The sequence below is a fragment of the Bolinopsis microptera genome, chromosome 2, assembly GCF_026151205.1.
Source record: "Bolinopsis microptera isolate Bmic1 chromosome 2, MBARI_Bmic_1.0, whole genome shotgun sequence".
NCBI classification, from domain to species: Eukaryota; Metazoa; Ctenophora; class Tentaculata; order Lobata; family Bolinopsidae; genus Bolinopsis; species Bolinopsis microptera.
Genome location: NC_087073.1, coordinates 22062799 through 22076086, shown reverse-complemented (window position 1 = coordinate 22076086; position 13288 = coordinate 22062799). Strand labels below are relative to the sequence as shown.

At 38.2% G+C, this 13288-nt stretch overlaps 1 protein-coding gene across 2 annotated transcripts in view; it reads left to right on the top strand.

Annotated features, from left to right (window-relative positions):
* Nucleotides 1-3385, top strand: part of LOC134811791 (proprotein convertase subtilisin/kexin type 5-like) — a 33449-nt gene extending 30064 nt beyond the window's left edge. For both annotated transcript variants that reach the window (XM_063818859.1, XM_063818858.1), the window contains one exon: nt 3095-3385. In XM_063818859.1, coding sequence (XP_063674929.1) covers nt 3095-3201 — 107 coding nt within the window. In that variant the 3' untranslated portion in view covers nt 3202-3385. The remainder of the gene's footprint in view (nt 1-3094) is intronic.
* The last annotated feature ends 9903 nt before the right edge of the window (nt 3386-13288 follow it).

The following is a 13288-nucleotide window of genomic DNA, read 5'->3' as shown; positions in this document are numbered from 1 at the left end:
TATACGGCCTCTATACGGCCTCTATACGGCCTCTATACGGCCTCTATACGGCCTCTATACGGCCTCTATACGGCCTCTATACGGCCTCTATACGGCCTCTATACGGCCTCTATACGGCCTCTATACGGCCGTATAGACTATAGAGGCCTCCTTATTGTTAAGGAATAATTTTATTCAAAATTTGAGGAGACTTTGAAGTTCAATAATTGTTCAAGCATTCTGAAAATCTACCGTAAAGTTTTCCTAGCTTGCTCCTTCATAAGATTAAGTATATTTGCTATTGAAGTTATATTGCTTTTTTGAAGAAAATTTTATAATAACATAAACCCGCCACGCAAAGGGTTTATATAACAGATCATCCCGCGCTAGCGGGATGATCTGATAAACACATACGAGTGCGCGCAGCGCACGAGTTTTGTGTTAATATGTAATCCCGAAGCGCCAGCTGAGGGATTACATTTATTTAGCCCTGAGCGTGAAGTGTTTATGGATTATAATTATCTCCGGCGATTTCGACAAGGGATTTATACTTTAGAATTAGCTGCTTTGGCAACGTTCCCAGGAATTTGCGTGTAAAAGAAGTGGACGGTTACGATGTTTCATATCACGTGGTGCGCTTTCGTGTCACGTGGTATAGACTCGGCGTATGCTATTGGTGGCACGTGGTACGCACGTGACGCGCCCACGTGATCGCGCGTCTAACTGTTCTACTATTATCGAGTTCTTAAATCAGCAGTATCATTGATTATTGTAAGTCGGAGAATTGAATGATAAACATCAGTTACGACTAAAAAGCGGGCCGGGTTTATACAAATTTCCGGGGCGGGATGATATCACCTTGAGATGTTTATCTAACAGCGGGCCGGGCTGAGTGATAATATGATCCCGCGTCGAAATCCCGGAGATATTTATAAAAGGCCAATTTTGCGATTGAGTATTCTCTGGTGTTGCCTTGGGTTGTGGAGCTCAGTTCTGCCTCCTGTAGGTCTAATTTGTGCATTAGGCTAGTTTTGAAGTTGAAAATCGAAAAGTTGCGACACGTCCAAATTGATATAAAATTGCTAAAATCACTGAAAATTGCTGTTTTCACCATTTTCTGTCAACTTTGGAGTGCCGTTGTGATTACAGTTCTTCTTGAAATACTTTGAAACTTTGCATGCTTATTAAACTATACATAAATTACGAATATGCAACAATTTAAGGTTATTCAAGATTGGATGCGCACGCAACGTTCGCTTAAAGTTTGCACGCGTGAAAGGTGATAATTTTGCTCATTCGTGATTTCGAACAAATTCTGCTTTGCCACGACAGTTCAATGTCATTATATATGAATTTAATGGTAATCGCACTATATAGTGACAACACTATATAGTGACAAGCACTTTGTAATGACAGCTGATATTTTTCACCATATAGTGTGCAAAACACACTATATAGTGACAGCACCATATAGTGGTGATGACATTACGTGACAGCTGTAGACACAGCTAGATAATAACTTAATAAATACAAGTCTGTATCTTTGGGAATTTCATGCCTCAAACGATATCCGAACTGGATGTACTGCAAATCTAACACATCAAGAATTAAATTTAGATAGTGTTTGGAAGGACATGTGACACATTTTAGCATCGCATTACCATTTACCACCCTTTAAGGTAACAGCTGTTAAATTTAATTGACATGAATTGATAAATTTCAATAGACGAATAAAACTACCGTTCAATTGACAAATTTTGTTGTTGACATAATCAGAAAATTGTAATCATCGAGAGTAACATTGGGTACATAAATCATTGCATTACTTTACACATGAACAATTGCACGTTAATGGCGTTCCAGTACTTGAGTAGTACTAATAATTAGTTCCACCAACTACATATTCTGATAAAGTTCGAGAATCTTCTTGACAATATTTATGTTTTCGTTCATTAGTTTTTATTTACATCAGATAGACTAGTATAGTGGTCATAACTACATCCATTATAAGAGCTCGTTCTTCCGTACTTAAAATATCTGTTAAATATGATCAAAACACAAAGCTTTGAAATATACTTTTTTCTGTTTGAGATTTGAATAACGTTACTAATACTGTAATGTTCCAAATTATATTTCTATGTTTTAAAAATATTCATTGTTATTAGGGGGAACATCGTGCCAGCTAGCTTTATTCAACATTACCATGAACAAATATTCTGATTGTCATTGTTCCTAGCGTGTTTCTTGGTTATTCTTAATTATTAAATTTACTGTTTGCAACATAATATTATGACATTGCTACATCTGACACTGGAAACACGGATCATACTCGCCAAAGACAATTTTTCAGTCGAGTAGATATACCAAATAAGTTATGATGTTCATCGATGGGTGGAGGGGGGCTTGTCGGTAGTTTGGTGCAAAACTGGCGGGTAGCCAGGACTTTCTATTTTTATTAATGGACATGTTCATTGGAAGTTAAGGTTATTGGTACGCATACAGAAATATTAACCAAGCATGTTCAGAAGTTCTCAACAAAGAAACTTTATTGTTGTTATGCACTATAATGTTACAACTTTACATTTTTGTGAATCTGTTAACTATAATAGCTGCCTATAGTTTAAGTTAACAGTATAGTATTCCTTATCTAAAATGCAGTAGATTATTAATTAGATCAATCTAACAATCATAAAACATCATTGGTTAAAGAGCAACCTATAAGGCAAGATTTGGTAAACTTTGTCGGACACTCTATTTTCTACTGTGTCCAAAAAACTTTATTATATCAGGTTCCACCTATGAATAGAAGAATCGTCCATAAGGAAGAAGAATAATTTTGCAGTACCAGTATTTTGTCGGTTGCATTCGATATTATCTTACCCATTCAATTAAATTTTTGAACACTGAAGGACAAATTAACAGTTTAACGTACAGGAGTTAAGCGAACTAAGATAATCGAATAGTTGTAATTACTTGTTTATAGTTTCTAAATATGAATGTAAGATTTGTGTCTGTTCGTGGCCTTGCAATAATAAGTCAAAGCCCTAAAAAATAGATCATGCCGATATCTTTCTAGAATGAAGGTATCTTTTACTAAATTAAATTTCCCCTTCAGAAGAAGATGAACAGGGAGACAACCAAAACTACTCTGATGCAGCAGCCCTGAAAGTCAGCTTAAATTTCCTCGTCGTTCTCCTGTTTGCTGTTAATAAGAACATCTAAACTTGTTGTGGGCTTGAATGGTTCTACGGTACAAAACACTATCTTAACATGGTGTTTTATCGGGATGTGATAGAAAAAGAAAAAAAAATTCGACTTTTGATATTTGAAATTTTAATATTTTAGACAACTTTAAATGTTTTAATAAAAATTAATAAAAGAAAGAGACTGCGATTCAGTGATTATTGATATTCATTATATTGATTGATTTTGGACACGAAGGGAAACACACAAATTTGGCTTGGAAACTTCGTTTAATACATCGCTAGAGCCTACAAAAAAGAAATAAATTAGTCAGATAAAATCAATCATAAAACTCAGTCAAAGAGATTCAAAAATTTATAAAAAGGTCATTATTAGAGAATATCATGAAAGTCGATCAGAAATTGGAATACGATAAAATTGTTTCACTGTCAGCGTGGTAGATAAAATTTATAAAGAAAAATGACGCAAAATTGGCACAAAATTGGTAAAATTAATAAATTACAGATATTGGTAAAAACCACAAAAAACTATCTCTTAATTTCCATCCTGTTTAAACCCCAAACATTAGTCCTAAACTTTGCACAAAATCTAGCCTCTTCCCTATCTAATAGGGAAGGTTTAGTCTTTTTCACAATCCCGAATTTGAAACAGTCAAAACTGAAAGTGTCCTTGTGTACATCGTAACAATGTATTGATATAAGGCTGAGTGCTCGTAGAGGGCACGGTCGTCAATGTTGAACTTGTTCCGGTGCCCATTGAGCCTAATGTGGAATGGAGTCAACGCCTGCCCAAAGTAAGTGTCCTCAGATCCCTCAATAGCCCTACACTGCTGGCATTGTGCAACGTAAATAATGTGCTTATCTTTGCACGTGAGGGATTCGTCTAGATTAAGCTCCATGCCATGCCGTTGACCATGATCTTAGAGTCAAGATCGAACAATACCGGGCAAGTCTTGCATCCAGGGGCTGAGCACTTCTGTGATGTTTTTTGGGGACATTCAGCCTTATTTCCAAGTGACTGTGTTAACTGTAGCTGCCCAATTAACATTTAACACTCCTCGGTCTGAAATATAGTAGATTAGGTCAATCTAACAATTATAATATACCATTAGTTAAAGGGCACGGAACGAGCGGTTATTATACGGTAATATTTGGATAACTTTGTCACACTCATAATACGATACCTCTTTTTTTACTGTGAGGTATCCTCAAAACCCTTTTAACTTATTGATGGTTTTTCTATCGATCGTATCCTAAGATAATTTGTTTTGAATGGTCGCTTAATACACGCAATTGGTTATGGAGAAATGAGGTTAATTCTGTCACAATTTTCAATTTTGGGTGCATTACCGAAATCATTTATATCTGATTTTGATTTGAAAAGCGAAAAAAATCCATATAAGGAGTATGGACGATACAGTTGATTCAAAAGAGGGCAGTTGATGTTAACATTGTCACAAAAATGATATGACGAAATTAACATTGCTGATTGCTTGCACTATTTTGAAGTTCCCAATTTCCCGATCCGTGATGGCCAGATAGCGTATTTTATTATATTCTATTTGACCATAACCCATAATCATGGGTAGACTGTAGAGTGGACCGCTGCCAGTGTCTCTCTTTCCAAAACAAAATTAAAATTAAATGATATTAATTTGTATATCTGTCCGCAAATGCAAAATGATACCGAGAATGAAATCGGTCTCTCGCTTTTCCCATTCATTTACAATTGTAATAGATTAAGAAAAGGTACCCGAAGGTAGCTGTACTCGGCAATAAACATCAGCTAATTAGACACTAGCTACCACCCTTAGGGCCTGCCCACACTACGCCATGTGGCGACGGGCCACATGGCCCGATTAACCTAAACACACTGTGCCACTTGGCGTGGATTTAGAGCTCCCGCCAGTTGGCGTGGAAACTCTCGGGGAATAAAAGCACGGATTTTAAAAATCCGTGCCTCTATTCCCCTTGCTAAATCTACGCCAAGTGGCACAGCTGTGTTTAGATAGACGGGCCACATGGCGGGAGCTCTAAACACACTGTGCCTTTTGTGGGCAGACCCTTATCCCGAAATACTAGGTATCGACCCGAAAGCAACCCAAAGAGATTTTGACAGCATGTGATTGATGTAATTAATCAAAACTTATTACAATTCGTAAGCCGTGAATGAATGGGAAAAGCGAGCGACCGATTTCATTCTAGCTATCACTATACACAAAATCGAACGGCACCTTGTCTTTACGCTTAGCTTGTACTAGCTATTGTAAAAGTTTATGGGGTGGAATCCTAAAACACAGGCTGAATAAAATTTGTGCAATTGCAAAGCGATGTATAAGACTGCTATTTGGAACCATCCCCAATTTTGATCATAAAGAATATTATTTAACATGTGCACGTTCGAGAACTTAAAATTAACATATTATGGCTAGCAAGAACTTCAACTAACTACTGTCTTGGACACACTGAACTGCTGTTCACTGCTGAGCAGAAAATTCGGATCCGGAGAATCTGCACATGTATCATACATTTATGGAACTATTCAAAATCCTTAAATTTGATGTCCCTCAGTCAATTAAAGATCTTTTCAAGTTCTGCCCTAAAATTGAAAAATGTCTGATCCCATTACTGAGATTAGATATCTCCCAAACAGAACTAAGATGGCACCCAATCAGTAATTCAGGAGCAGGTAACCATGCGCATTTTGAATTTATGTCTCAACACTCGCCACTGACTCAGGAATTAATAGAAATGTCGATACGTTATTCAGCCATTTATTTCCATTAGAATCTGTCTTCACTGAGTCTATCAGAAACAACCAGAAATTTGAATGAAAGAACTATTCTTGAGGAATTAAGGGACAGCAGTCTTACTATAATAGACAAACACTCATTGTTGTACATTCCTACAATACCAACACTTGAAGGAGGATAGTTGTTCATAGTTCAATTCAGTTAGCTCATCTTGATAATGTTTTTGATGTTGTAAGTTTTTTATAGGACAAGTGAAGCATCATTAGGTTTAACTTAAACTCCTTATAAACTGATCTTTTGCAATTTCACAGGGATTTAATGACAGCTGACATATGTTGCCGGGTCACATTACCTGCAGTAGAGTATCATCTTTATTAATTAACCAAACCTTTAAAATTGTGCGTAGATTCATTTATATAAAAGAGAGGAAAATTGCCGTATGTTTGCATTTTGCAACACACACTGTTGTTATATTGACTGGTTGCTCGATTGTTCACAATAAAACTCATTAGACATGTTTGGAACTGGTACAACAAATTTGCTTGCTCTCTTCGCAGTAGGAATTTTTGCCGCAGATGGGGCACCAAAGCTAATTATGTACGATAAGTCGAACCAAGTCGGAACAGCCATGACCCTCACTGGTCCAACACCAAGTTTTGATAAACTACCTTCAGACTACGTATCTAGTGATATAAATTTCAGTAAGAGAACCGAAAGCATTTGGGCAGTCACTGGAAATTGGGAACTTTATACCGAAAAGGATTACAGAATGGATAGGTTCTATGTGGAGGAAGGTCAGAAGTTAAACGCAAGAGAGGCCAACGCTTACTCCTCGGGCAGACCAGCAAGCTGCCGTTACATCTCCGATCCTACGACAGCCAAATTACGTGTCTGGACAAGTTCCCATCTTCAGGGTGAGACGACAGAGTTCCTGACCCCGCAGAAAGATTTGGGAGATTTGAAAGATAAGATAACTTCTGTGGTTGCCGACAAAGGAGACTGGGAGATGTATGATATGGCAAATTATCAGGGCGACAGATTAGTGATAAAAGAAGGAGAAACAATTGAGCACCTTGGTAAATTCGATGCAACAGCTAAATCTCTGAGACCAATTTGTGAGACATACAAAGGAAAAGCAAAGTGCACACTGAAAAAAATCGAAGTATTGGACAAGAAAGGAGAATTAGAGCCCAGGTACACAGGAACCGAAATCATCGGCTCTCAATCCAGTGGATCCTGTTACGGACCAGCCGAACACGAGATCGAACTCACGCAACTAAATGCTGTGGAAGAAAAAGTAAGCCTCACAATTTCTAAAGAAAACGAAAAGAACTGGGACGTAACAGTATCTGCGTCAGTGACCGTTGATGTAGGATTCCTAGGAACTGGGGCGTCTTTCTCAGCGGGTGTGGAAATGGGAGGTGGTGGGGCGATAACTATGGGCACCTCCAAAACCACAGAAACAACAAATATTAAAGCGAACGAACATACACAGGTGGTGCAATTTGCAGTGCCGGGCGCAGGGATCCTCTTCGGAATTGTGGACAGGTTTGAGGTAGACAAGGCCGATGTACCGGTCAAGATACACATGACATGTCCGGACGGAAAAAGCAAAAAACTGCACTCCTCCATTGCAATGAAACAAGTTTCCTTCGGAGCAGCTCACTTCTGGTCACTAACAGGAGAGTTCACTAAAGAAGCGTGCAAAGCAGACAGGGACCTCCCAGATTGCGTTGAAAATGTGAGAAAGAACTTTGCAAGTTTTCTTGGACAAAAAGCGGAGATTGAAGCTGCATTTGAAGCCTGTTTCACTTATGGTAAAGGGTCATTTACACGTTTGCAACAAGTTGATCGGGACTAATTAGTTCACTTGGGTTGACCAGGGGTTTTTCATACGTGGAGCTTTTGTTTGTCATTTGATCAAAACTATTTTAAATGTATATACTTTTTGAACATGAACTTTAGATTTTCAGTTTTGATGAAATTATTTTAGGTAGTAAAAGCTGTATTGCCTAATGTCTATTGAAGTATTACCTTATCGGACATTTAATTGTCGCGGGCAAGGTTTTCACGGACCAAATTTTTCACGAACATAATTATTCTTGAGGACTATATTCTTAATACTTTCAAGTGTTTCAACACTACTATATAAAAAATAATTTGAGAATATGAGTATGACGTAGAAATGTCTATACGTTATTCAGCCATTTATTTCCATTAGAATCTGTCTTCACTGAGTCTATCAGAAACAATCAGAAATTTGAATGAATGAACTATTCTTGAGGAATTAAGGGACAGCAGTCTTACTATAATAGACAAACACTCGTTGAACATTCCTACAATACCAACACTTGAAGGACAATAGTTGTTTATAGTTCAATCCAGTTAGCTTTTTGATGTTGGAAGTTTTTTATAGGACGAGTGAAGCCTTATTCATTAACCGCTGTTTTCTTGTGCTAAGTTACGGCTTAACTTTGCTAATTTCCAAAAGAAAGTTATTTTATATTAGCTGGTAGCCTCACAATAAAACTCTTTAGTCATGTTTGGAACTGCTACAACAGCTTTTGTTGCTCTCTTTGCAGTAGGAGTCCTTGCTGCTGATGAAACACTATCAAAAGCAGTGGAAGGGGTTGTGGTTCCCTTTAAAACATCCTGCGATTTGAAAGTAGTAGGATCTGGCTTTGACGTGTATAATGGCGACGTGTCATTTCTGAAAGGAGGCAAGGATGTACTTCTATTTGCTTTACAACCTCAGTGGGAAGGTGGAAGCTTGGCCGTCAACAACGACGTCTTCAAACGAGGAAAGAAGAGTTGGTATGATTACCAGTGGCTGAAAATAAGTTACCCTGGTGGAGACGGAGACAACAAGAGGGTCTACACATTTGAGTTCTGGGACGCTGAGTTGGTCATCATGTGTCAAGGAAAGGTTTTCATCTCCATCCCCTACAATGAGCTAACGAGAGACAAAGCCGGCTTTTTGAGCGGTATAGATAGTATCAAGTTGCGACCAGGAGATGCCGAGCTTAAGTTCGCTAAGTCATGTTCAGGATCTGCTGAAAGACCATCCTTACCCAAGCTAATCCTCTACGACAACGCTAACCAAGAAGGAACGGCAGTTAATGTTAATGGCGCAACTCCAAACTTTGGTGATATAAATTTCAACGATAAAACGGGCAGCGTGACGGCAGTGACTGGAGATTGGGAAATTTACTCGGAGACAACATACACGGGCGTAATGTTCTTTGTGCAGGAGGGTGTGACGTTGAACGCTAAAATGGACAACACTTATTCCTCAGCCAGGCCTGCTAATTGCCGCTACATCTCCGACCAAACGACAGCCAAATTGCGCGTCTACTCAGGTACTCATCTTCAGGGTGAGACACAAATGTACCTGACCCCACAAGCAGACTTAGGAGATTGGGCCAAAAAGATAACTTCTGCAATCGCAGACAAAGGAGACTGGGAATTGTATCAAAATAATAACTATATGATGGACAGAATAGTAATAAAAGAAGGGGAAACGGTCGAAAGCTTACGTTTAAAGCCAAGTTCTCTGAGACCAATCTGTGCAACATATACAGGAAAAGAAAAGTGCGCACTCCAAAGAGTCGAGGTATTGGACAAAGAAGGAGAATTAGAGCCTAAGTACACTGGAACTGAAATTATCGGCTCTCAATCCAGTGGATCCTGTTACGGACCAGCCGAACACGAGATCGAAATCACGCAGACGAATTCTGTAGAGGAATCAGTAAGTCTCGAAATTTCGAAGGAAAACGAAAAGAACTGGAACGTAGGCGTATCTGCATCAGTTGAGGTTAGTGTAGGATTTATGGGAACTGGATCATCTTTCTCAGCGGGTGTGTCCATGGGAGCAGGTGGATCTGTAACTATGGGCAGCTCTAAAACAACAGAAACCACAAATGTTAGCGAAAAAGAACACAAGCAGGTGACGCAATTTGCAGTGCCGGGTGCAGGGATCGTCTTCGGTATTGTGGACAGGTATGAGATTGACCAGTCCAATGTAGCGGTCAAAATACACATGATGTGTCCGGACGGGAACAGCAAAATAGTGGAATCCTTCATTGCAATGAAACAAGTTTCCTTCGGAGCAGCTCACTTCTGGTCACTAACAGGACAGTTCACTAAAGAAGCGTGCAGAGTAGACGGCGACCTCCCGGATTGCGTTGAAAATGTGAGAAAGAACTTTGCCAATTTTATCGGGCAGAAAACGGAGATTGAAGATGCGTTTGAGGCATGTTTTGCCGATGGTAAGGGAGAATTTACAAGCATGAAACGAGTTCGAGTGTAACTACCTAGTTCACTGCCTTAAGTTAACAAAAAAAAATTTCATCTGTGGAGCTTTCTTGTCATTGGATCAAGATTATTTTAAATTTCTATATTTTTAAAAGCATGAACTGTAGATTTTAAGTTTTGGTAAATGTATTAAATTTTGGTAAATTTATTTTAGGTATATCAAAACCTGTGTGATCAAACTATGTTGTATCAGTATCACCACTATAGTCAAGGGGATTGGACGAGCCAATTTAGGCATGGCCGAGATAATAAAAATAATAAAGATCATAAGGAATTGAGAAACGATGTAGTTGTACACTCGATCTTTGCTTGACATATTTATATAATGAGTACTCATCGATATCTGTTGTATCAAACACTATTCCAAATTGTCGAACTCTTATATTTTGTTTCTTGTTTGTCGCGATCTGTGATTCTTTTTCGACGATGAATCCACGTCCAATTCATTAATCATGGCAGTTAGCAGCAGTTAGCAGCAGTTTCTTTGTACTTTGGCCCTCCTGTGCACGATTATTTATCGATAAAATTACTAAATAATTATTCAGTATGATTCATAACCTAACATATGTATCTGTAGTCCGTACCCGGCCGTAGATAAAAGTCTTATCTTCCAAGTAAAGAATTAATAACTAAGTCAGAGCTGTTACAAATTTTCGCGTTTGTTGTCGACTGCGGCACGTGTTTTCAGAGTAAAGTATAAGCTCAAGCTTTGCAATTACATTACTAAATATATTAGTTTAGCTTTATTGTAAAATCCGGATTGGAGTATTGTTTATGAGTCGCATTGTTGTAATGTATTCTGTGTAAAATTATATTTATCCCGGTTACTGCGACAAGTAAAAATGCTCTTATTAGGGAAAAGGAGTTTACTCGACGTTTCAATGTAACTACATCGTACTCATGATCTCAAAATATTTGTTATATAGTAGTGTTGAAAGTATTAAATTGTTATTCAAGAAAGCACACATTCGCAAGCTTTAGAATACAAAGACCGTACAGAACGAAAGTAAAAGAATTGAACACTGATCGTGCTACATTCAAATTCCATGAAGTGAGCTGTCTTAAATTGCTTGTAGGAACTATATTAATCGCTGTAAACCAAATTTAGGAAGATATGTGAAATATAATGGTTTATACCTGATGGTAATCTTGTAGTTGTCGGTTTAAAAAAACCAACAAAAAAACTTGTTATGGACGATTAAAATCAGGTGTTTTACACATGTCGTATATGCTATCCTGTCACCTATAGCCGCAACTTGGAAAAATGTTATTGATATGCCCCATATCACATTATCTCAGCTTGTGAAGCGGCAGAATTACACAGCCTAGCTCACTACCCAAGTTTCGAGTATTTTTGAAGAATTCGCAAATTTACAGTTACACTTCATTATCTCTTTAAGATGAACGCTTATAGCTTAGTAGCTGTACGTAATTAAATAAACGGAACCAGGTGGCCCTTGCGTTTTTAGAATATTATATAATTTTTTGTGATAGACGGCAAGTTGCAATGACGTAACGCTTTTTGTAAGAAATTTGAATTTTTATCAGCGACAAAGGGTAAATTGTTTAATCTAATTAGTCCCTTCACTAGTATGTATTTAATCTAGAGAACTTGGTAAATTTTTTAAAGATTGTGATTAAGGCACTAATTGGATTTAAAAATTGAAACCTGATTGCTGATAAACGTATAAAAGTTTCCTGCTCTAGGAACAAATTTGCCCTAGAGCAGGTTTTGATTGGTCCCTTTACTAGCATGTATGTAATCTAGAGAACTTGGTAAATTTTTTAAACGAAGATTTTGATAAGGGGATCACTAATTAGATCTAAAAATTTAACTTGATTGCTGATAAAAGGGGACCTTATTAATAACGGGGACCTTATATAACCTTTATAAACCTATCTTTTGGAACGGTTTTGCCCGTGAGCAGGTTTGTTGTTAGTGACAATATTTTCGTTGAACTACTCCATTATTCGTTATTTACTACCAATCTTACTATATATAAAGCGAGACGATATATATCCATACCATTTTTGATTTTACTGACACCACGGCATCAACTTTAACACGATTTTCCGCAAAAACCGTAAAAGATCATAATAATATACAACTTGAACTTTTTTTGACTGGTTCAAAATTCAAATGCGAATTTCGAATCGATTGTTCGCCTTGGTTCGCCTTGGTGCAGCTTCACAATATATCCCTCACTTCATGGGGGTTCACGTACTGTAGTGCGACACGTACTCTAGTGCGACACGTACCCTAGTGCGAAACCTCCAAGATCGACACTGTTGCACTAGAGTACGCTACCTGGACTGTAGTGCGACATGTACACTAGTGCGACAGAGAATTTTGAAGGCCGACACTGTCGCACTACAGTGCGCTACCTGGACTGTAGTGCGACACGAACTAAAGTGCGACAGCCGACAAAACACTTTACACATTCGATACAAATTTGACTTTCCATTTTTAGGTTTTAATGACAAGAGTGTAGTCGTGAGTAATGGGGTTAAATATAAAATCAAAGATTACAATCACAGTATTCAATTCAAAATCATTGTTCCAACACACTTCAAATAATCCATTCTGTCATAATCATCGTAGCTATCAATCACAGCGTTCAAGCGATGGTCGTAAAAAACGTAGTAGTCAGCATAGGAATCCATCTCCGAGGCTGTTCGATGCTTTGGTAGAATCATCGTGACCTTTTATATGGCCCAAGCATATGAACTTGTTATCCCAATCGGAGATATACCTTCATACGATGCGTGTGATAGGAATGAGGATCATATGCTGCTTACGAGTTACCCAGTGGATCACACACTTCATACGTGGCTTGAACTGACCCGAAGGAATTATGATCAGTGGATCACTTCGAAACACGTGATGTGAACCGACGAATCGTATTCGCAAGATCACTTCGATATAGGTGACGTGAGGAGGATGTGACCTGAACTTGGAAAAAAGTCAGGATATTTTTTCGCACTAGAGTACGCTACCTGGATCGTAGCCACCCGTCCTCTTCTCCCGGCGCTACACCT